The 25965-nt window shown below is 39.8% G+C and overlaps 1 protein-coding gene and 1 long non-coding RNA gene across 5 annotated transcripts in view; one reads left to right on the top strand and one right to left on the bottom strand.

Moving 5' to 3' along the window:
• The window catches only part of LOC125976691 (low-density lipoprotein receptor-related protein 1), a 72831-nt gene that overhangs the window by 37097 nt on the left and 9769 nt on the right, over positions 1 to 25965 (bottom strand). For all 4 annotated transcript variants that reach the window (XM_049732487.2, XM_049732488.2, XM_049732489.2 and 1 more), the window contains exons 2-6: positions 25513 to 25635; positions 17102 to 17239; positions 3212 to 3331; positions 2587 to 2715; positions 2231 to 2494 (exon numbers count right to left, since the gene is read on the bottom strand). In XM_049732487.2, the coding sequence (XP_049588444.1) occupies positions 2231 to 2494; positions 2587 to 2715; positions 3212 to 3331; positions 17102 to 17239; positions 25513 to 25635 (774 nt within the window). The remainder of the gene's footprint in view (positions 1 to 2230; positions 2495 to 2586; positions 2716 to 3211; positions 3332 to 17101; positions 17240 to 25512; positions 25636 to 25965) is intronic.
• On the top strand, positions 9615 to 14748 carry LOC125976693 (uncharacterized). The gene is made up of 7 exons (XR_011087683.1): positions 9615 to 9722; positions 10429 to 10533; positions 11335 to 11439; positions 12147 to 12251; positions 12864 to 12988; positions 13061 to 13147; positions 14215 to 14748. It is a non-coding gene; the product is annotated as an uncharacterized lncRNA (long non-coding RNA).

Raw genomic sequence — 25965 nt, 5'->3', positions numbered from 1 at the left:
TACACGCTCCTATCATTGACCTTCTCTCTCCTCCTGCATTCATCATGTTTCCCCATCCTGCTCTGGATTCATGATGAAAATCTCACACAATAAAGACTCAGAGCAGCCTAATTAAAGAAATTCAATCAAATGCTTCATCTTATGCCAGCATCTGGAAGTAATAGGTACTTGGAAGGAAAACAAGATGCACTGGTCGACGTGTCAACATCAGAAAGGAAGGGCGAGTGGAGAAAAAAAACAAAAGTGTTTACGTATGTCGAGTGTTTCAACGCCATTGAAGGTTAAGTTGTGCCTGTGTGTGAATGGAGAAACAATTTGTAATATGCTGGCTTGACTTTTTGCAGCACATGACCCCGTAAGGAGATTTCAAGGCACTGTGTTTGTGCTGATCAGAACATGGTGCAGCCTGCGCAGGGAGGGAAGCAGGTCTATCCTGAAGGCTTAGCGACAGCTCTGGGATCAGCGCTCTTGTGTCTGCTTAACCCATATCGGTTTCCTTCCAAGGATTCTCAACAGGGGAGCTCGTCGGTCCCACAAATTACGCTTCGGCCATTACTTACTTGGGAAAAACTATCTTGTCATTTTTCGGCTTCATATTACTTAAATTTGCATATATAAATATAAGGAGAAGGAGCCAGATGGACGGTATGGACTGTCAGGGAAATATAATGCCCCTGCATGGAATGTAACTATACATACATTTGCATACATATATGAGATTTCATCATCAAGCCAGACTTAATATTCTACATTTTACATGTTACATCATCTTGTTTCATTTGTGTTTTTCTGGCATACAATGAAATGGGAGTGATTACAAACTGCAGGTTTCATTGGACTTTGAAGGAGACACTGAGACTTTCGTGCAGAGAGAAAGACAGCGAGAGAGAAAAAGAGGGAGAGAGAGTGGTGAAGTCACATCTGGACAAGCCATCTGTGGCGTACCGAGGTCATGAGTCACTCCAACCAAACGTGCATCATTTCCTGAATGTTCCCGCCTGCCTTTGGTTTGTGCTGCCTCCTTCACACGACGACTGTAAACAAAAACCTTGCACTCTGTTGCCCGTTCAGGAGGTCAAGTGGCGCTGACACTAAATGTGCTGCCGGGTCTACGACCCTCAGATGCTCCGAGACGTGACTTCTTTGAATTGTATGAAACAACTTCTGTTTCTTTCTCTTCGTGTTATGTGTCATATGAGGCTGATGTGTCATGTCATAGATATTCATAAATACGCTTTCAATTACAAACACACTCAAGCTGATTCTTTGGATATAAATAATCATTATTTTGGGTATACTTATAATATAAAATACTATAATTATCAAAATTAGCTTAGAAGTTGCCAAGTGACAGTGATAATCATCAAAAATATTATAAAAGTAAAATGTGTTGAATTGCAATTGAACAGAAATTAATCCGGAACTACTAACATTTGATTTCAATGTCTTCATATTTTTTTTATCAGACATGCTATGCGTCCTTGGCTTGTTTACGTCTGATATTAAAATCTGAGCAGTAGCGGCAGTGGCGGCAGTGGCACGTGGCGGGGAGACTAAGAACAATTAAATCTGACTTAAACTTCTGATCTAATTAATCACACAGGCCGATTTCCGACTCCTGTTGGGCTGTTTCCAGATATGACCGTGGTAGAAAACAAATCTTACAGAACGGCCGCTGCAGTTTTATGTTAAAATCTTGCTCTGTATGTATTATTCATGCTCAAGCTGCCTTTATGCCTGACCTGCATGAAAAACCATAATCATAGAATTACACGATCCTTTTCTAAAAAACAAAAGTATTACAGAATTAGCTAAAAGAATGAAAGATTTTGACTTATTGCATTGAATGCAGTACAAAAGAAATAGTGTGGCTGTTTTTTTTTTCAGAGAATGTAATTAGATAAATCTTTAAAGATAAAAATATGATCATAATGACGTGAAATATGACATTACAATGGTAACTACTAGTAACAAACATCTCTAGTTACTACTACATGTTTTTAGAAAGTAGAATATAGCGTGCTATTTTCCTTATTGAAAAAACAAACTTTTTGGGGGGAAGCTGGAATGATACCTTTCCATTCATTTATATGCAAATGATGATTTGAGATGCAAACTGCATTTTAAGAGCTGCAAGTTATAAGTCTTTGCCTAGACTAATTTAAATAAATTACCAGCACTCCTGTCAAAGCATGTTAATTGTGATTTAAGAGTTTTTGGCTGTACTCACGATGCAAGCTGAGAGAGATGTTGATGACTCTCTCCTCAGTGAAGCTCTTAAGATTGGGAATCTTGGCACATTTAAGATGCGTGGACGAGGGGGATTCTCCCACATGGATCCAGCAGACCGTTTCCTGAGCGTACAGGAAGTCCATGGCTGTGGTTTGCTTGGTACTGGTGGACAGCAGGCTGTGGACTGTGGTGCCGCTCAAGGAGGTGGCTTGGATGTTCTGGGAGTTGGCGATCAACAGTACAGGTAGACGGTCCACCGGGACTGGGCAGAACAAACATAAATACGAGGGAGGGGGACATGAGAAGAATATTCATAGCGTCTGGGCCAAAGTGCTGCTGTCAGCGACTTTTTACCATTCTTGGCCTTGCAGGAGCGGTTGTCCGGCTGTGGCAGGTAGCCCTCCACGCAGGAGCAAGAATAAGAGCCTTTAGTGTTGGTGCAGGACTGACTGCACGTCCCATACACAGTGCACTCATCGAAATCTGAAACACACATAGTGGAATCCACGAATAAGCATTTGGAATATTTTGTATTAAATTCTGCAACTGCATCTAATGAGGTGTCCTGCGAGTATACGTTGTATACAAAATTTAACATATTTCATCCTTTTTGAAAAACAAACATATTTTTCAGCAAGCACACTGGTATTTATAATTATATATGTCTATATTTATGATTTAAAAAAAAGACTTAGCAATATTTGATGATTACTTAAAATGATTTTCTTGATTTCATTCACACTTTTCATCAACGAGATGATTCGTTTTCTTTCCTCTTTAATGATTAAATCTTTGACTTGTTTAACAATTTGAAACTGCAACCTGAAGTATTTTTTATTTGATTGGGCTTAGCTGGGAAACGAAACATTTTTATTCCACTCATTTTTCATTTCATTACGCTTAACGTAAAATTATATGGAACAAAGTGTACGCCCACTTATTTTCAAGTAAATTTGCATAAACTCTACATATCACTCACCTTCACATGTTTTTTTATCTGAGCTGATCTCAAAACCTTTTTCACAGTAACAAGCCGGCCCTGCTGGAGTCACTGCGCAATAATCCTGACAGCCCATGAGTGAGCAGTTGGATATAAACTCTGTGGAGAGAATAAAAAAAAAAAAAAAAAAAAAGGAGACATGATATGACAAAGTGTCAATTGTGGAACAAGTGCAAAGACATACCATAGCAGGACGTAGTATCATTTGTGTGAAGATGAAAGTCATTTGTGGCGGTGATGGCGAGACGATCGGGGCTTCAATTTGTACAAGAATGTGTTCAATGTACTAAAAGTCAGATTTAATTCATTCTGCTGGGACTTGGAACACTTGAAGCTGCCAGTATACACATTCTGGGCAATATTTACAAGTCAGCATGTGTGCTTAAGTACATAGTGCATGTGTGTGTGTGTGTGTGTGTGTGTGTGTGTGTGTGTGCGTGTGTGTGTGTGTGTGTGTGTGCGTGTACTTGTTTTTATTAGTATGGGGGGTCCGAAGACAGGGAGCCCACCAACAAAGTGGGGCCCTGTGTCGTTGTGGGGTCCAAAATCATGGACCCCACTCGGGAAACCACTCTAAAACAGCTTGAAATGCTCTAACAACATGCCTCACGAATTTTTTTCACTTACCCCTCATGGTCGCAATGTTGAGAATTGTGTGTGTGAAGTGTGTGTGCTCAGTAGCGGCCCCCCGACCATGGCAAGTGGTATTGCAAGTATACACACTACCGGAAGTGTGTGTGATTCAACCAATCAGGGCACCTCGTGATCCGAGTGTTGATTAAGAAAATAAAATGCTATTTCCTGTAGATTTAAACCAGGTAATTATTATTTTAGTAACCATAGCAGCTAAAATAATACTGTAAACATAAAATTCCTGCATTACAATTGCAATTTATCTACGTTATTTAATATTCATTACACTTGCTTTATAAAAATACGCTCATTCTATTAGGCTTATTTTAAAAACTGTCTCGTGCATTTTTCATGTTCTAAACATAAAAATAAAGGTATAAATAAATAGTAATTTATTCTTTACCATCAGTTTACATATTAGTTAAATCAGCATCTCGTGCATTTTTCATGTTCTAAACATAAAAATAAAGGTATAAATAAATAGTAATTTATTCTTTACCATCAGTTTACATATTAGTTAAATCAGCAGGTATTGCATGTGTTAGCTTCATGCGGCTAAAACCACCAGCTTAACGTCACTTCGCCACGTGTGACGCCGCCAGACTGAGACTGCTCCGCGACGAAGACACGCTGCTCATAACGAAACACAACATACACGGTGAGTAAATCAACTGCATGTAAATACTAAGTACAAGAAACTGATGTAGAAATGCTTTTTGTCCAGACCCCGAGGGGTTTATATGCAATGATTATGGCTTCGGATTCGGTATATTGTCACTCGGATGGCGTAACGTTTTCCCCTCAGACAGTCCGGCTTTTTAACTTGTTATTCATCTTAGCTTGCAGTGGTTTTAAAAACAATGGTGTAAAAGAGAACGACAGAATGTATAATTGCTCCGTGCTATATTCAGGATGATTTCGATGTGCTAATGTTTCATAATTGCTAAGCCCAGAACCGGACTCTGGCCGTAATTGCCGAAACCACTTCAAAACTCGTCAAACACGTGTGTGCTCAGTGTTATGATATATCTGCATGTCTTCTGTATTTCTCGGTGGTTTTCTATCATGTAAGAATGCTTTCTTTAAATAACACAAGCATTCTGACGCAAATAAAACTATCCGGAAACTAGCTTATTGGCTAATTAGCTACCGCTAATCAGGATGCTACGTTCACTTTTCAAACACAAACATAATAAAAACGAGTTGGTAGCTCCTGAAAAGTATAACGAGTTATACTGGTAAAACTATTGAAATAACTTTTCTTTGGATGCAGCACCTGGTTGGAACTGTGACTAGTTAAAAGTAACAAAGCTCAGCTTCAAACCGACAAACATTTTCATTAATATATCAGTATTTTCTGAAAAATATTCTTTCTTTAATCACTCTTGTTCTGTTAGTTCTCAGGCCAGGCTTATTCCTTCAGTCTTTATACAGTGGATGATTACAAATCTTTTAAAATTAATATAGAGTGCTTGTTAAAGTTCTCTCTGCCATGTTTTGAATTATTTTTTAGAGCCAGAAATGTCCAAAAGGAAAGCAAGAAAAAAGCCTGCTGATGAAGCAGCCTTTTACATTTAATCCTCAAAGGACAAACCTGGACTAGTGGAAAGATTTATTGATGATCAAAAAGGTAATAAACTCATTTTTAGACCATTTATCCATTAAGTATATATTTATTTATTTTATAAAACAACACAAAAAACAATCAAATTCAGATTGGTTGTTGTATTTCTGTTTCTAAGCGAGAACTTAGTATTAAAATTGTAAGATAACACCACAATTATTTGGTTAAAGGTGTATCTTTATTTTCTCATAACCAATGGTTTTATATAAAATGTCCTTGCAGGAAGAGGCGTGTTTGCTACCCAGCACTTTGAACAAGGAGAGTTCATCTTAGAATACAACTTCTGTCAGCAGAAAAATGCCAAACAAGCAGTACTCTGAAAAGGAGAGTACATTTCTCTTTGACTTTGAATGGCAGAATCATTACTGGTGGTATGTATATCCAAATATTTTCTATACAATAATTATGAACTCTAGAAAGAGACTGGAATAAAATACCCTAAATTAGTGAGTCACTCAGAAGCAATATTTCAATAACACATCAGGATTGTGGCATTAACAATTTTTTTTATTTAGTGCTATGACGTTCAAAAAGACATTGTTTCCCTCTCAACTTTTCTTTTGAAATGTTGCAAGTTTTTATTTCTGTAAGCCAACTTTTATTTTACTAAAAAACTAGTTATATGATACAAAATGTTTGATTTCTGTTTTTTCTTTCCTAGTATTGATGCATCAACAGAGGATGGCTCTCTTGGAAGATTAGTGAATGACAACCAGAAGTCTCCAAACTGCACCATGAAAAAAATAGTAAATGACGAGCCCCATTTGTGCCTTTTTGCCATCAAAAACATAGAAATGGGAACTGAAATCGATTACAACTATGGTGATTCTAAATGGCCATGGCGTGAAAAAGTAAGTCAGTAAGATCAAGTATGCAAGTTGGAATATTAATTTGTTATTAAAAAAAGGAAGATTTTTGTCTCTTTTATTTGAATTACTCTCAGTATGATGTTGGTAAGTTATTTGTGGTTTTCATTCCAGGTGACAGGCTCTCAGGCTCCTGTTGACGGTGCGCTGCCTGAACCAGACAGAACTTGGCAGGACTCTGGCCCTGATTATAACATCAAACAAGATGCCAGCCAACAGGTAACATTCAGTTAGACTTTGTTGTAAGAAATAAACTTTGTAGACCTTTTCTTGTTCTCTTAGTTTACAGCTTTTAGTTGGAAAGCTGTTCTTTAGTCAGAAGGTACCTTAAACAGCATTCAGCCAACCATTGGATCACATGGTTTTAGTGGTTCTCCTCATAGAGCCCAAACGAACCAGTGGCACACACACCTATAGAAGGATTGTTGAAACATGCGCCCATGGGTGTCCAACCAAGCCAATCATTCACACACACATAACAGATTTCTGATGGCTACTTGTGGGGCCCTCCGTATGGATCTAAAGTTGTCTTGGTTATTCCAACCAAGCCAATCATTCACACACACACAATAACAGATTTCTGATGGCTACTTGTGGGGCCCTCCGTATGGATCGAAAGTTGTCTCATGTTTTTAGATCATATTTTGGTTATGGACATTATGGAGGCTGATTATATTACAGCTATAGTTCCACACATCCTCAACAGCAAAACGACTAAAGTGTCATGCTGAAGGATGCTCCACTACATCCATAAAGATGCTGTTATAGGACCTGATTAGACATCAGGTCTGACTGGAACACTTTAGTTAGAAAAGCTTGTTTGGTTTTGGGGACTAACTTCACATGATTTAACTATACAGGTCTTGAGTCTGTCATTTGTGGTGTCTGTATGATGTTGGTAAGTTATTTGTGGTTTTAATTCCAGGTGACAGGCTCTCAGGCTCCTGTTGACGGTGCTCTGCCTGAACCAGCCAGAACTTGGCAGGACTCTGACCCTGATGATAACATCAAACAAGATGCCAGCCAACAGGTAACATTCAGTTAGACTTTGTTGTAAGAAATCAACTTTGTAGACCTTTTCTTGTTCTCTTAGTTTACAGCTTTTAGTTGGAAAGCTGTTCTTTAGTCAGAAGGTACCTTAAACAGCATTCAGCCAACCATTGGATCACATGGTTTTAGTGGTTCTCCTCATAGAGCCCAAACGAACCAGTGGCACACACACCTATAGAAGGATTGTTGAAACATGCGCCCATGGGTGTCCAACCAAGCCAATCATTCACACACACATAACAGATTTCTGATGGCTACTTGTGGGGCCCTCCGTATGGATCTAAAGTTGTCTTGGTTATTCCAACCAAGCCAATCATTCACACACACACTAACAGATTTCTGATGGCTACTTGTGGGGCCCTCCGTATGGATCAAAAGTTGTCTCATGTTTTTAGATCATATTTTGGTTATGGACATTATGGAGGCTGATTATATTACAGCTATAGTTCCACACATCCTCAACAGCAAAACGGCTAAAGTGTCATGCTGAAGGATGCTCCACTACATCCATAAATATGCTGTTATAGGACCTGATTAGACATCAGGTCTGACTGGAACACTTTAGTTAGAAAAGCTTGTTTGGTTTTGGGGACTAACTTCACATGATTTAACTATACAGGTCTTGAGTCTGTCATTTGTGGTGTCTGTATGATGTTGGTAAGTTATTTGTGGTTTTAATTCCAGGTGACAGGCTCTCAGGCTCCTGTTGACGGTGCTCTGCCTGAACCAGCCAGAACTTGGCAGGATTCTGACCCTGATGATAACATCAAACAAGATGCCAGCTAACAGGTAACATTCAGTTAGACTTTGTTGTAAGAAATAAACTTTGTAGACCTTTTCTTGTTCTCTTAGTTTACAGCTTTTAGTTGGAAAGCTGTTCTTTAGTCAGAAGGTACCTTAAACAGCATTCAGCCAACCATTGGATCACATGGTTTTAGTGGTTCTCCTCATAGAGCCCAAACGAACCAGTGGCACACACACCTATAGAAGGATTGTTGAAACATGCGCCCATGGGTGTCCAACCAAGCCAATCATTCGCACACACATAACAGATTTCTGATGGCTACTTGTGGGGCCCTCCGTATGGATCGAAAGTTGTCTTGTGTTTTGAGATCATATTTTGGTTATGGACATTATGGAGGCTGATTATATTACAGCTATAGTTCCACACATCCTCAACAGCAAAACGGCTAAAGTGTCATGCTGAAGGATGCTCCACTACATCCATAAAGATGCTGTTATAGGACCTGATTAGACATCAGGGCTGACTGGAACACTTTAGTTAGAAAAGCTTGTTTGGTTTTGGGGACTAACTTCACATGATTTAACTATACAGGTCTTGAGTCTGTCATTTGTGGTGTCTGTATGATGTTGGTAAGTTATTTGTGGTTTTAATTCCAGGTGACAGGCTCTCAGGCTCCTGTTGACGGTGCGCTGCCTGAACTAGTCAGAACTTGGCAGGACTCTGACCCTGATGATAACATCAAACAAGATGCCAGCCAACAGGTAACATTCAGTTAGACTTTGTTGTAAGAAATAAACTTTGTAGACCTTTTCTTGTTCTATTAGTTTACAGCTTTTAGTTGGAAAGCTGTTCTTTAGTCAGAAGGTACCTTAAACAGCATTCAGCCAACCATTGGATCACACGGTTTTAGTGGTTCTCCTCATAGAGCCCAAACGAACCAGCGGCACACACACCTATAGAAGGATTGTTGAAACATGCGCCCATGGGTGTCCAACCAAGCCAATCATTCGCACACACATAACAGATTTCTGATGGCTACTTGTGGGGCCCTCCGTATGGATCTAAAGTTGTCTTGGTTATTCCAACCAAGCCAATCATTCACACACACACAATAACAGATTTCTGATGGCTACTTGTGGGGCCCTCCGTATGGATCGAAAGTTGTCTCATGTTTTTAGATCATATTTTGGTTATGGACATTATGGAGGCTGATTATATTACAGCTATAGTTCCACACATCCTCAACAGCAAAATGGCTAAAGTGTCATGCTGAAGGATGCTCCACTACATCCATAAAGATGCTGTTATAGGACCTGATTAGACATCAGGGCTGACTGGAACACTTTAGTTAGAAAAGCTTGTTTGGTTTTGGGGACTAACTTCACATGATTTAACTATACAGGTCTTGAGTCTGTCATTTGTGGTGTCTGTATGATGTTGGTAAGTTATTTGTGGTTTTAATTCCAGGTGACAGGCTCTCAGGCTCCTGTTGACGGTGCGCTGCCTGAACTAGCCAGAACTTGGCAGGACTCTGACCCTGATGATAACATCAAACAAGATGCCAGCCAACAGGTAACATTCAGTTAGACTTTGTTGTAAGAAATAAACTTTGTAGACCTTTTCTTGTTCTCTTAGTTTACAGCTTTTAGTTGGAAAGCTGTTCTTTAGTCAGAAGGTACCTTAAACAGCATTCAGCCAACCATTGGATCACACGGTTTTAGTGGTTCTCCTCATAGAGCCCAAACGAACCAGCGGCACACACACCTATAGATGGATTGTTGAAACATGCGCCCATGGGTGTCCAACCAAGCCAATCATTCACACACACATAACAGATTTCTGATGGCTACTTGTGGGGCCCTCCGTATGGATCTAAAGTTGTCTTGGTTATTCCAACCAAGCCAATCATTCACACACACACAATAACGGATTTCTGATGGCTACTTGTGGGGCCCTCCGTATGGATCGAAAGTTGTCTCATGTTTTTAGATCATATTTTGGTTATGGACATTATGGAGGCTGATTATATTACAGCTATAGTTCCACACATCCTCAACAGCAAAACGGCTAAAGTGTCATGCTGAAGGATGCTCCACTACATCCATAAAGATGCTGTTATAGGACCTGATTAGACATCAGGGCTGACTGGAACACTTTAGTTAGAAAAGCTTGTTTGGTTTGGGGGACTAACTTCACATGATTTAACTATACAGGTCTTGAGTCTGTCATTTGTGGTGTCTGTATGATGTTGGTAAGTTATTTGTGGTTTTAATTCCAGGTGACAGGCTCTCAGGCTCCTGTTGACGGTGCGCTGCCTGAACCAGCCAGAACTTGGCAGGACTCTGACCCTGATGATAACATCAAACAAGATGCCAGCCAACAGGTAACATTCAGTTAGACTTTGTTGTAAGAAATAAACTTTGTAGACCTTTTCTTGTTCTCTTAGTTTACAGCTTTTAGTTGGAAAGCTGTTCTTTAGTCAGAAGGTACCTTAAACAGCATTCAGCCAACCATTGGATCACACGGTTTTAGTGGTTCTCCTCATAGAGCCCAAACGAACCAGTGGCACACACACCTATAGATGGATATTTGAAACATGCGCCCATGGGTGTCCAACCAAGCCAATCATTCACACACACATAAAAGATTTCTGATGGCTACTTGTGGGGCCCTCCGTATGGATCGAAAGTTGTCTTGGTTATTCCAACCAAGCCAATCATTCACACACACATAATAACAGATTTCTGATGGCTACTTGTGGGGCCCTCCGTATGGATCTAAAGTTGTCTTGGTTATTCCAACCAAGCCAATCATTCACACACACATGATAACAGATTTCTGATAGCTACTTGTGGGGCCCTCCGTATGGATCGAAGGTTGTCTCATGTTTTTAGATCATATTTTGGTTATGGACATTATGGAGGCTGATTATATTACAGCTATAGTTCCACACATCCTCAACAGTTAAACGGCTAAAGTGTCATGCTCAAGGATGCTCCACTACATCCATAAAGATGCTGTTATAGGACCTGATTAGACATCCAGAACTGACTGGAACACTTTAGTTAGAAAAGCTTGTTTGGTTTTGGGGACTAACTTCACATGATTTAACTATACAGGTCTTGAGTCTGTCATTTGTGGTGTCTGTATGATGTTGGTAAGTTATTTGTGGTTTTAATTCCAGGTGACAGGCTCTCAGGCTCCTGTTGACGGTGCGCTGCCTGAACCAGCCAGAACTTGGCAGGACTCTGACCCTGATGATAACATCAAACAAGATGCCAGCCAACAGGTAACATTCAGTTAGACTTTGTTGTAAGAAATAAACTTTGTAGACCTTTTCTTGTTCTCTTAATTTACAGCTTTTAGTTGGAAAGCTGTTCTTTAGTCAGAAGGTACCTTAAACAGCATTCAGCCAACCATTGGATCACACGGTTTTAGTGGTTCTCCTCATAGAGCCCAAACGAACCAGTGGCACACACACCTATAGATGGATTGTTGAAACATGCGCCCATGGGTGTCCAACCAAGCCAATCATTCACACACACATAACAGATTTCTGATGGCTACTTGTGGGGCCCTCCGTATGGATCTAAAGTTGTCTTGGTTATTCCAACCAAGCCAATCATTCACACTCACATAATAACAGATTTCTGATGGCTACTTGTGGGGCCCTCCGTATGGATCGAAGGTTGTCTCATGTTTTTAGATCATATTTTGGTTATGGACATTATGGAGGCTGATTATATTACAGCTATAGTTCCACACATCCTCAACAGCTAAACGGCTAAAGTGTCATGCTGAAGGATGCTCCACTACATCCATAAAGATGCTGTTATAGGACCTGATTAGACATCCAGAACTGACTGGAACACTTTAGTTAGAAAAGCTTGTTTGGTTTCGGGGACTAACTTCACATGATTTAACTATACAGGTCTTGAGTCTGTCATTTGTGGTGTCTGTATGATGTTGGTAAGTTATTTGTGGTTTTAATTCCAGGTGACAGGCTCTCAGGCTCCTGTTGATGGTGCGCTGCCTGAACCAGCCAGAACTTGGCAGGACTCTGACCCTGATGATAACATCAAACAAGATGCCAGCCAACAGGTAACATTCAGTGCGACTTTGTTGTAAGAAATAAACTTTGTAGACCTTTTCTTGTTCTCTTAGTTTACAGCTTTTAGTTGGAAAGCTGTTCTTTAGTCAGAAGGTACCTTAAACAGCATTCAGCCAACCATTGGATCACACGGTTTTAGTGGTTCTCCTCATAGAGCCCAAACGAACCAGTGGCACACACACCTATAGATGGATTGTTGAAACATCCGCCCATGGGTGTCCAACCAAGCCAATCATTCACACACACATAACAGATTTCTGATGGCTACTTGTGGGGCCCTCCGTATGGATCTAAGGTTGTCATGGTTATTCCAACCAAGCCAATCATTCACACACACATAACAGATTTCTGAAATATGGTTTCTTGTGGCTTCTTTGTTGTAAATTTTGGAGCCTTTTCCATGTTTTATATGTAAAATTTCCTGTGATATAAGGTTTTGGCATATTTCAGAGGATGTGTACAGCACCGGTCGTCTACCAGTTAAGATATTGGACAGAAATTTTAATTATTTTGAGCAAAGAATTTCTAGTCTTTATATTAATACAGCATATACGAGTAGCTTGCAGAAACTAACAACACATTTCTTTTAATTCCCTCCATAGAGCTATCAATTATCAAAGGAGTTTCTCAAAGTGGACTACTCAGACAGTGATGATACTGACAATGATTCCCAAAAGGACCGCTCAAAACAAGAGTATATTAAATTTGACCAAGCATTCTTATACAGGTGCAGTTAATTTTTGTTTTAGAATATTGCTATACTGTGTTTTTTTTCTGTACTTAAAAATCATCATTTCAGATGGGCTGATCCCAGAAGTGATAGAAGTGACCTCTTGTACCTCCGCATCTCGTGGCCCAAGTAATGAAAAGTCTGCCAAAAAGGGAGGTGAGTTTAGAGTAATCCTTTTCAATATATAACTTTATCACAGTTACTTTTAAATTGCCCAATTGTTACTACTGTATCAGTATCTAATTATCCTCACATATGCTGCTTACTAAGATTTAGATGACCCAAGCAAGATATATTAAACACCACTTGACTTTTTTTCTTAGACATGTAAGGTCTAAACTTTTGAATTTTGTCATAAAATGAAAATTGACCCATCCTTTCTCATGTGAGTTACAGGTCATTGCTAACCTTGATTATATGTGAGATGTTTGTTTACATCTATTTTTAAATAGCGGTAATGTATACATGACACATTTACCTCAAAAGAGAGAAAGAAAAATTGCTCTAGATTAACCTATTAGTGAATATGCAAATTCACACATTGTCACACCAAGGCAGATACCATTCTTATACAGCTTGCATTTAATTTTTTACACACTATATATTTCCAAATTTACTTTTATCATCTTTGTTTGTCCATGTGTAGCACGTTATCAAAGCAAATTCCCCATACATGTAAAACACTGTCTGAAAAAATTTTTTCTCTGATTTTTATTTTTTATTTTCCCTGATTTTGCAACAACTTGTATCTGTTCTTAATGGTTTTGTCAGAGAAATGGTGCATCCCAATGTGCTGCCATGGTGGAGTTTGACTGCCTGTGCAACCTCTGTAGGGTCCAGGAATTGCTTCATCTACCAGCAGTGACATTCTGGTCAAATGCAAAACTGCTTAAAAGTAGTCAAGAAAATGAGAGACCTCTTGCCCCCACCACCAAAACTGGGGGCATTCTAATGTTACCCTTTTGTGCATCTATTTTTAATTTTGTTAATATCAAAACAGCTGACACTGAAGACCACCTAGCAACTTAAATGACCGGATTAATATCTCAGATATTAACTGATTTACTTATGTCTATTGTAGGCTCATCACTGTTGACAAAGATAGTTGAAATATCTCATTTGAATTATATTGTCGGATAATTGTACATAAAGTGAATGTATTCTTTATGCAATTTTGTTCTAATTAAGTTGTAAACTAAAAAGTGCTCTTCCTATGCCCTTAGGTAACGGAAAAGTTGTGAAAAGAAGCTGGACCCCAGAGGAATGTGCTGCAGTAAATAAACATTCAAGGAAGTATATATTGACAAATCAGGTTCCTGGTAAGCTTGACTGCGAGAGATGCATTGCTGCAGAACCACAAGCACCGAGCTGTTAAGTACTTTGTCAAAAAGAGAATAACCACCATGAGGAGAAAATATGAGTGAAACAGCTTCCCTTAACAGAGATAGAAACACATGGCTGGTCCTGTTTCACCATTTGTTCACTATTTGTTTGTGATTTTTTTTATGCTCCACTTCTCCTGTTCGTAAATGTTAGATTAAATAAGTTCCTTTATTCATTGGCTACATTTGTAATGTGTCCATTTAAAATTTTGACTCAAGACAATTATTACTTGTAAATCCTGTGTACTTTATAGTTAGCTAAAATGCAGAATTTAAATATTTTAAAATGTACCAATATGACTGAACAAATTGAAGAATATTAAGACTGTGACCAAGGAAAATGGACCAGAATCTGAATAAAGACTTCAGAATGTATTTTAGAATGCACATTTCAATGTATATCTAGTATATTTAGCCAGATGAAAGTATTAATAACACTAACAAAATTTTTAGGTTTTCTCAAATGATTAAGTCCACACAAATGCATGTTTGGGTTAGATTAGGGTTGGGGTTGAACTTGATAGATCCTCTTTATAAAGGCAGACCTAACAAGTCTTAAATCTTAACAGCAAGCTCCATAACTGGCTAAAAAAATAATGTGTGTATAGGTAGACCTCTTAAGGTTGAAATATTAAAAGCGATCCCCATAACTGACTAAAAATCTCATGTGTGTAAAGGTGGAACCCGCAAAGCCGGAATGTTAGAAACAGGCCCCAGATATGACTGAAAAACTGACATGAAAAAAAAAGTTTCAAATTGTGTTTATTGAAAGTGATTTTTAGTAACAAGATTTTTTTTGGGACTTGCCTGATTTTTTTCATAGTTCTTGGACCACTAGAAAGGGTGGACCCCAGAACTCGGTAAAGTAAGTCGGGTCCTGCAGAGGGAGGTTAACAAGGATGTGTGTGTGTGTGTGTGTGTGTGTGTGTGTGTGTGTGTGTGTGTTTGGACTTAACTACAGCATGTGGCCATGGTTCTTCCCGTGACAGTGCAGTGATTGCAAATAATAGGTTTAAGAATAAAAGCTCCAGAGTCAGCTCAGTAAGTCACTAAGACTTGAAATGCAATCTTTGAATAAAAACAAGTCAAGCAGATTGAATTGCACCAACAAGTTGCACTTTTTCAATTGGGCTTCAGTTAAATAGCTCATTATTTGACTAGAAAGCACAGAAGACACAAAAAGAGGACGAGGCAGTCAAGGGAGAAATCAAGTTGTTAACAAAACGTTCATTTGTTTCTCCCCTTTCCAACAATAAAATGTTGGCTATTTTAATATTTGAATTTTTGTCCTGTCTTCACTGCTACTACAGTTTAATAGGATTTGAAACCCCAGTAAAAAATAATAATATTATTCATTTTTTTTAACTGCTCCAGGACCTGAACTTCCCTTCTGGGAATCACAAAGAATAATCCTATTGTCTTTTATTTGTGATTTTAGTTTTGTGTTATTGTTTGTTAAATACCTTTTTATTATGCAAACATTTTAGTAGGGAACAGACTGTTTGACCATTATCAAGGTTCCAGTGTTCAGTTATGCAAACAATTTAAGAGGAATGTTTCACAACCAACTATTTTTTGGTCCAAACTAAACAGCAGCACAAAGAAAAACAACAGTGGAAAACAAACGTAATGAGGAAGCCATGCACAGATTTAAAACTGATGCATGTCTGCTGACCATCTCAAGATAGAATCGTGACTATAAATCATCGTGACTCATCTCTTATTTCACGCACACATACAAACAGACATATATAAGTGCACACTCACACGCACTTCGGTCTGAATCACTTTGCCTAAAAAAAAAAAAATCCCATCAAACTGTTGCAGCAATAGAGGGCGGAGCTTGGATAGAAATCATCTCTTCAAGGAACCATTTTACAAAAACAAATCTGTTCCCACATAATTACATAAGAACATAACACATTTGTTGGTCTTTTTTTTCAGCAGCCTACCGGGAAATTTTTGATGATGTGTCTGATGAGTAACTTGGTTAAAATGCATCATGGCCAATTTTCGATGCAATGCGCTGAATCGGAAGAACGGACGACAGTAAGTTGCACATGAGATTTTGTGCGAGCTTCGGAGCTTCACAGCTGCAGTAGAAATTACAGATATGGGTGGAATTTTCCAAAACAAGCCCGAGTGCTCGACAACTCAAATGTGTTTGGTGAAGCGACACAGGCAGCAATGTAAACAACCCCATCAGATGCATACCACAAATAGTTGCTGTGGAAAAAAAAAAATCATGTTCCCACTCGGAATCATGACAGCTAACATTAATGTGAGGATTAGATGTTTTTGTATCATCACAACAGTTTTTTACTGAATAGAAGATAACGTGTCAATCACGTGTTCAAAGCGAAATTTCTTCATATTTAAATTCAAATGTAGCGCTGATGAGAAACCGTTGCCTCCTCTAACATTTAAGTTGCCCGTTCCTGATCGACTTACATTTGCAGCATCTGTCGACACTAAATGGTTGCCCGTCTCAGATAATGTCAGATTAATGGGAGAAGAATCTCCTCCTGGCTGCAGCTTTGATTGACAGCCACTCAATTGTCCGCCCATTAAAGCCAAGCAGAGAATGAAAACAACACACGTACACAGACAATCTCAGTTTGCCAGAAGATGTTGACAAGGTCGATATTTTATAAGCGTAAACATAGCAGAGAAAGATGAAGCATCGCCGCATGGTGAGGATAAGCGTGACAAGTGAAAAGGCCGATACCTCGGCAGTGAGGTCCCTCGTCCCAGCCGTCGGTGCAGTCCGGATCTCCGTTGCACAATTTGCTCATGTGGATGCAAAGCTCGGTCCCGCCGCATTGGTACTCGTTCGGCGGGCACTTTAACACGGCACTGTGCGGGCCTGATGGAGACAAACACAATTGTGGTCAAGCCAAAATGTCATCAATTCAAATCCGGAATATTCTTGTATGGACTAGAAGTTTGAAATGTGAAGTTTAGTTTTTTCCAAATTGGTTAAGCTCAGCAGCACTCCACTATAAGTGGTTCCAGTGAGACGATAATTCTGTCGCAGGGATGACGAGTTTCACACAGCCTTAATGAAAAAGTGATGAACCTCTGCAACATTCTAGGCAGTCAGGCTCAATTCAGATTTTATGAGACAATAATGTAACCTAACTCATCATGAGATGACAGGTTTTGGTGGAACTTTGTACATGTGTGTTAAGACATTATGTTGTCCGTTACAATGTTATGAAACAGTTATTTTTTGTCTCTTAATCAATTCTTCATTCATTTTTTGTGGGTCAAAATAACACAAACTGATTTAGTAAACTCATTAACGGTGCTACCAAATGAGCCATCCAGCCGCTACCAACATTTTTGAAGAATTTTAGATTACATTTTTTAGATTAAACATATTTTACTCCCCGAACTCAAAAATATTATCTCATCAGCCCACCCAAAATCCAATCATCCACCCACACTGCATGGTCAAAATAATTAACCCTAAAAGTAACCCAATCTGCTCAAAATTCAAAACTACCCAACGTGTAGGTTAAAAAACAGGCACATATTTTTTGTGTTTTCTTCCTTTAGGGATCTACAACTTTACGGGGCAGCCAAAAGCCAATGCAAGTGTGGCCATAGAGGAAAAGCAGCAGAACGAGAAACACATAATTTCCCCTTCAGTGCTTTGACATGATGCACACATCCACGCAGAGACCAAACACCCACAATAAGCATGCCAGCGCAGTGGCCGGCAGGCATGCATGCATGCACGGCGGTGTTTGCCGAGAGATATCTTTGGGATCACTAAGGGAGAAAATATATCGCGAGTAAACACCAGTCTGGGCAGACATTCCTTAAAGGTTTTTTGCAGCTTGAATTTAAGAAACAAGTGACTCGACTGGCACAATTGAAACGCAGGGACTTTTTGGACTTCTTTTTCCTGGATGAGGTTTTGCTGCCTTGTGACTCCAACCATTATTTCATCCACAAAAGGACAAATGACTCAGCAAGAAGTCTGTCCTGTTGCCCACCATTTTGTGCAGCCTCTCCCAACGGCTGTGACGTATTTTCCAAGTCGAAGAAGGGCGGTGCGACATGATTAATGGGCGAAACAAAAGCACAAATTATCTACTTTCTTTTGATTCATCATAGCAACAAATCCATGAACCATGTTCATTAAATCATTGCTGTCAAAGTCTGAGCAAAAAAAATGACAACTACAAAGCTGAATTGAATTGGTTTATGACAGCGAACTGAAAAGGAAACAAGTTTGAAAGTGACTTTAAAAGGCGCTACACGCTCAGAGCAAACAAAAGATAAAATACTAGAAGGGGGCGGGTATGTGAACACAATCGTATCAGGGTGATGTGTGACGTTCTCCCCCGTGCCGGTTCTCCTATCGCTAAGCTGCCGACTTAACACTGGACAACAAAGGTTCCCATTCTGGATTAATACGTTTTATAAAGAACAGGGAGCCATAATAACAAGTGGGCTGCGGCCTTGCCATCAAACAGCTGACCCAGATCTACTCATGTTTGGCCAAGAGATTAAATATGAGGAAAAATCAAATGTAAGGTGTTAAAGAAGAAATGCCCCAAATAAAATGACATGCGAAAAAACAAACTATTTCGACGAGGCCTGAAGTAACCTCATCGAGACTCATCTTTCAGAGGACACATGGAATCGATTTGTCATGCCTCATGTGTTGCGTCGAATAAATGTGTGGTCAATTACGGAAGAAAGAAAACAATTGAAGTGAGGGAAAAAAAGAAGAGAAAGAATAGGGGAGCCTCGCAGCAGTTAATTGAACACCTCATTCATAGGAAGCGCTCCAAAGTCCCACAAGGCCCCATTCTTCAGTGAGCTGGCAGCAGATAGTAGCACTGCGATGGAAATGGCTACTCATGTTAAGTAAACGCCGCTTTTTATTCAATATTCCCTGTGGTGGTGAAACAACGCTATCTGGCAGGAATATTCTTGTCTTGAATTGACTAATATTTTCCGATGGCGATCCGGGAATTGTCGGAAAAACCTTCGCTCTTTGAAAAACATGTCACCCAAATGTTAATGATAAAGTTGAACTGGTGATAATAGTGTGATTTTTTTATTTATTATTTTAAATGAGGTCTATTTCTACTGTACCCGTACTCATTGTGCTTGTGCCTTATGTCCCTTGGAGGTCATAGATGTTTTAACTTGAGGTGTCAAAATTAATTGATGAATTGACAACAAATCGATTATCAAACGAATCACCTTGACTTTTAATACTCGATTAATTGTTTACATTTTTTTTTCAAAATTTATTTTGGAACACAATGACCATCAATTATTATTGTTATTGCTTTACAGTTGTTTAATTCTTTATTTTTTAATGTTTTTACATTTTAGACCATTCGATTAATCGATGGAATAATCGTTCCTAAAAATATTCTATAATATTCGATCATAATAGCCATAGTTTTATCACACAAAAATATTGTTTAGCAGTTTCTCAATCTACTATTCTAGCCATAGAAACCTTTCTTCAATCAAAACAAGACATGCAGGACAGCAGACACGGCACACGCGTCGAGTCATTAAGTCGCAGCAAACAGAGGTGGTTCACATGCTCCACGGGGCCACGCGAAATAAAGCCATTGTTTGATCACCTAAGTCGGCTGTGGCCTCATACAAATCACACTGAGCTGACGTGTCGTAAGCGGTGTCATGTGCAAACCTTGATCTGAACTGTGGTACGGCCACATGAGGAGAGACCAGAGGGGGTTATGGCCACGAGACGCAGCGGGGACGGGCGGGTGATTGATTACTATTGGCACACTCGTTTACCTCACGTCGAGGTGAGGGGTCATTTTCTGAATTTCAATTCACATTTATAGTCAGAAATCCTTCAATAATTACAATTTCCTTATTTTCACTCATGCCTTACAGACTGACGACTCTAATTGATCCTCATTTTAAACTCTGAATTCAACTGGCAAGTGACTGACTCGTCAATTAAATTCTCCTCATTATGAGCGGATTTCATCTTCATTTGTCAAAATATTACCACCGTGTCAATTGATAAGGAGATGACTTCTTCCAACTACAAGATGACTTTATTAGTCACGGATTATGTTATTCAGACGCCACTCTTCCAACACCACCCACACATTAGGCCTGACAGTGATGTAACCATACTCACCATGGCGATAAGTGTCACTGGATTCTCTAACAACAATCCATATCAAAGGAACATTTCCCAAATATATGCTCTACCAACAAATTTGGATCATCCAATATAATCCATCCAACCAGATGACGATGAATAATTAAACAAGCTGATCCGTAAATATACCTCATAAATAAATAGTGTTGCACCAGTTTAACGCCCTTAATGACACATTAAAATATTTTTTCTGACCACCGAGGAGCAGGCCATCTCGCTGACCAGCTGGCACTGTCTATGACGCCCGTGGCCTGAATGACGCATTCTTGGATGAGGTGAGTGAATGTCGACCTGGCACCCTCAGGGAACTGTTTGACCTGTCTTCACCGTCTGCCAAGCCAATAAAAAAAAAAAAATGAAGCCTCGATACAACTGGAGCAAAGTAATCACAACACAGCGAGGCTGTGAAACGACAGGATACAACTGGAAGTGCGAGTACTTGTCGCACATACAAAATGTGCCGGGAAAGTTCCAGACGAGGTGTCAAAAAATATAACCTGAGCTACAAAAATATTGGCCAATCAACCAGCGTGTCTACAAAGAGATCTTCGTCCGTGAGTCCAAAATGATCTGAGACTCACAAGTTTGGACATAGCCATGGAAAAACAGAGCATCACATTATTTGGAAAACAGTGTACGACTGATTGAAGCATTCATATTTCGTAACCTCTGTACAGGCCAGACTTTTTGATTCACAGTGCTGCTCTTCAGAAATATCAACAGTGCATTTGCAATCCTTCACGGGGGGGCTCCTGGGAGAGCTGGCAAGGTGACAAGCTAAGCAGGAAGCCCAAATCCAGCCTTCCATAGCATAACAAACTTGTCCAAATGTAGCAGCCCGACTGCTCCTTGGGGGGGACAAACCACTGAGCCAACCCTTCTATCATGCAAAGGTAAACAAGATTTCGTCAAGACTTTTATGACAACACCCGATTTCCCAAGCAAACAAACATGCTGTACAATATTAGCGGAGGTTATGGAAGAATAAAAAACTTTTAATGTCTTAGCTTCGCTACTGTGATGTACTGTTCTAATTTAGCACAACAAAACTTTTTTTTTATGAGGACACATTTATTTACCTCATGAATAATTGCTGAAATTCACTTTGAGCGCCAAACGTTTGTGCATATCCCAATTAGCAAAGCGAAAAAGGGCCAAACAAATATTCGTGTTCATTTTAGAAATCTACAGTAATTAAAACCAGTACACTGAAAAAAAATGCTATTGGAATTGACACTATTTTATTTGATTAAAGTTGGGAAAGGGCGGCCACTAGAGGCCATCTGCTACTACAACATCCGGGCTCTCCACGCGGAATTATTCACAACAGATGTGGAATGATAATGTCTTTTTGACCGTGTGATCTTCAGCACAACCAGGTGGCTGACATCCCATAAAAAGCCACGCTCATGACAGGTAAGGGGCAAGAGAAGACCAACAGCTGACGTCACTGGAAAAGATCGCACCACCAGTCCGAACCAGATGTTCAGCGTCTATGTTAATGCCTTCAATACATTATTTCTTTCCTGTTGTCTCTTGAGTCCCCTTGGAGTGCCTCTGGCCTTCTCCGACCGACGCTGTCTGTGGGAAGCCCTGCTGGGATTACATAATGACACCCCTCTCCCCCTCTTCAATTTAAACCCCCGGCGCACTTTTCTTGGCTGAACACAGTATGGGCCCTCTTGTCTTTCTTCAGCTTCTGCCAGACTTGTCTAAAATTGGCCTAGACTGGTGGCTGGCAGACCAGCGTACCCTTAAATATATCGTTTTTATGCTGACATTTAGTAGCTGCTGTTTGCATTTGATACAAACGAAATATCCTGAACTTTCGGAATGTGATTTGGAATAAATGTGAGGAGAAGTTAGCCCTGCTTGGATGTTAATAGTAATTATCATACGAGCAGTGGGCATCGGACTAAAAGTATTGTTAATTTTTTTAGACTAACCAACCAATTAACAAATAAAAATCTCAACAGATTTGAAAGAAATACATGACTTAGCAAAACTATGCATGTTTGCGAGTGTGTATTTCCGCACACCTGCAATTGGTTCCTTCCTCGGATCCTCAACATGTTCTTTCATGTCAAGGTTTTTGTCCGTGATGAGCTTTCTGGGCCGGGTGCTTTAAGGCGACAGTGTCAAGATCAAACAGTTCACTTCCTTGCTCCTATCTGAGCATCGTAATTATCGTCTGGGGTCAAGCGGCAAGTACATGACAGCGTAAATGCAGAACAAACTAAAATAAACCTCATTATTTCTTTCTGAAGTGACACGAGAGGTCATTACTATTGCACGAAACTCTTTTTAGTCTTTATAGTGATTACAATGTATATAATTCCAACAATAGAAATCAGCCTTTCTACAAGGGCTGTCAATCTCCTAAAAGGCTAATTGCTGCTTAGGGGGACTAGACTGTAAAAGTGTTCTTATTACAGGCCAGCGGCAGCCGGCATTACACTTCTTACGTTTCCAAGGCCACCTTGCTTTCGACGTGGGAACACTGCAGGAAAGAAAATGAATTCCACAGCCCGAGGAGCTCAAAAACACACCTCGCACTCTACCGACCTTTGGACTTTCTCATGTTGTAGCTTGGCTTTTGATTGTGAATGTAGATCTTTAGAAAAGGGCATATGCGCAAACAACCGTTGAGTTTTTTGTTGTCCTCTGTCAGTATGCCTCTATTCCACTGTGGCCTAGCACCCTGGGGTACAAAGGACAGCATTGTGGGAGAAATACAGCAGCTGCAGTGGACAGTGGCCGACTTCACGGGCAATAGCCGCCCCACCGACAAGGGCCGCTGTGAAACCGCATCCACGTAAGGAATCAATAAACCTTCCTTTTGCATCGTTGAACCGAAAGCTTCGTCAAAGTGCGCCGTCGCAATAAACAGAAACTTGACTGTGCACTGTGGTAGTGGAAAAGCTCGTGAGTCAGAGACAGGCCTTGCACCAGAAGGACAAAAACATAATGAGGGGAAGGCGTCGATGGTAGTCTGCAATTCCAAAGACAACCACAATTACAGTCCATTCTAACGCATGTAACCTTCACTGACATTCTTATTTAGAAAAATTATCAAATGATGTGAAACTTAATGCCGATTTTCTTTTGAATGTAACTACTCGAATTCCACGCTAGTCTCCTTACTGTGGCTTAAATGGATTAAATCAAGGACAAGCTCCATTGTTGTGATTTGATAGTGTGTCTCCTTCTGATGCGTTCAATGTGACGCGCTTTCCGCAGTTCCCTGCCAAACAATTTTTAAGTGACAGTGGTGTCAAACTCATTTTTATCGCAAGCCACTTTGACAGTGATACCAAAGAAATGTTTAATCGCCTCGTACTGATACATTTACACAACAAATAGATGGTTTACTAGTTTTGAAATCAGAACTAATGTTTTCTTCAGTTATTGTTCAAATTACTATAAAAAGGGTAAAACAGTTCTTACAAAACCTCAACATTATTATTTATTACACATGCAAATTAAAAATGATGGAATGGATTTTAGCAAGAATCATAGGAGTTGACATGATTTGATCTCATGGGCCATAAAGAATGACATGGCGGGCTGAATCTAGCCCCCGGGCCTTGGGTTTGACACCTGTGATCTAAAATAGCTTTTACATGTGCCTTTAGGATTTTTTGGTACATTCATCCACTGATGTTGAATTGCATTCTCTGTTCTGTTCTCTGGTGTTTGATAGACTTGATGGGTTCCTCCTTAAACTGTCCGCAGATTACTGTCCAAAATGACTTTTGGAGACGTTTTTCAGAGGTCCAAAGGAACCTCTGATTGATAAAAAAATTATTTCTCATTACTTTTTGCCCTCTTAGTGAAAGGCCTTTCTCTGACTCACAACCTTTTCCACTACCACAGTGTGAAGCCAAGTTTCTTGGGTGCGCTATTCCCGTAAGTGTTTTTCAGAGGTACTGGCAGAAGCGAGACTTAGAATGAGACAAGGGATGCAGTCACTGTTGTCTCTGTCCCAGATAGAGACATGGAAGCAGGCTCGCCCACAGTTGAGAAGGAGGAGGAAGGAGCAGGTTGTGCAAAACAGCAGGTTTCTCCATTGCTGTGGCTGCGTTTTTAATGACTTCCAGACTGACTCGCTTTTTTTTTTTCTTACGGCGTCTAGACTTCAACTCGAAGCTTCATCCAGGCTAACCGTCCAAAAACATGTCAAAGGTATATACACACACACTTTTTCCCCTACGTCCAAACGTCCTGTCCTCTTGGAAAACTAAAAGCTGACCAAAGAGAGACACAGCTGCTCTCATTCCCTCACCAGGGATCCACCCTGAGAGCATTTCATCTCTAATGTAGACTTTGAAAACAAGGCTGTCTTTTTTTAGTACATTCATTTTGTCTCATTAACCGCATCTACTGTGGCGCTGGAAGAAAAAAGGATATCCCTTCCATCCCAGATGAAAACAAAACATCGTAAATCTCCATGATCATAAGCTTTACTGCAAAATGACCTAAATGGACAGCAAACAAAACACCCGATTGTTTTCGCTCGTCACGCCAAATAAATCGAATAGAGCTCTCAATCTAAGTCAATCACAAAGTGTTAAGGGGATGAAATATTAAAGTCAACTGAAATCCATCTCTCGGTAAACTTTAAATGTTATTTTTCAAACTGTTATTACATTCATTTGTAACGCAATACGCTGGAAATAAATGAAGGTAAATGCGCATCACACTGAATGATTAAAAAAACAAAAATAGGCATCCTGAACCATCTCAATGTCTGTAAATTACATGATGCGTGTATTTAGAGCTGAAGAAGCATTCACTTCCACCAAAGCTCCAATTATGTACTTTGAATACTTAAATGTCAGCCAAGGTTTGCTGTAAATACAGAAAGATCCACACAATCAGAGTCAACAATAACAACATCTAAAAAAAAAAAAAAGTATGGCTTCCGTGTAGACTTTTTTTTTTTTTTTAGAAACACTTACAAATATCCGGCTCCTCGTCCGAGCCGTCCGGACAGTCTTTCTCGCGGTCGCAGCGCCATCCCTTTGAGATGCACGTCACGCCATCTTTACAGACAAATTGCTTCGGGCTGCAGGTCTTTGGAGCTGAAAAGCAACAGATCAGAATATGTTAAAACACTAGAGAAGAAAAAATCCTTTTGAGTCAATAATATTTATTCTGGGGTCTCATTAGTTTGAAGCTTCTGTTTCATTCTTTACCATTGGCTGGCTGATGGAAAAAGAAAAGTGGTTGCAATCAAAGCATCTTGGAAAAGCTTTGCATAAACTTGAAGCCCCCATATAGTGCATTCAGGTCAGTGGTTCCAACGGTACAACGCAAAGATAAGATCAAATAACATCCCCTCCAGTTCCAATCAAACAGACAAATCCTCGTGGACCAGCAGAGAGACTAGATCAGGGGTCACCGGAACCCGA

The sequence above is a fragment of the Syngnathus scovelli genome, chromosome 11, assembly GCF_024217435.2.
Source record: "Syngnathus scovelli strain Florida chromosome 11, RoL_Ssco_1.2, whole genome shotgun sequence".
NCBI classification, from domain to species: Eukaryota; Metazoa; Chordata; class Actinopteri; order Syngnathiformes; family Syngnathidae; genus Syngnathus; species Syngnathus scovelli.
This window is presented reverse-complemented; position numbering and strand designations above follow the sequence as displayed.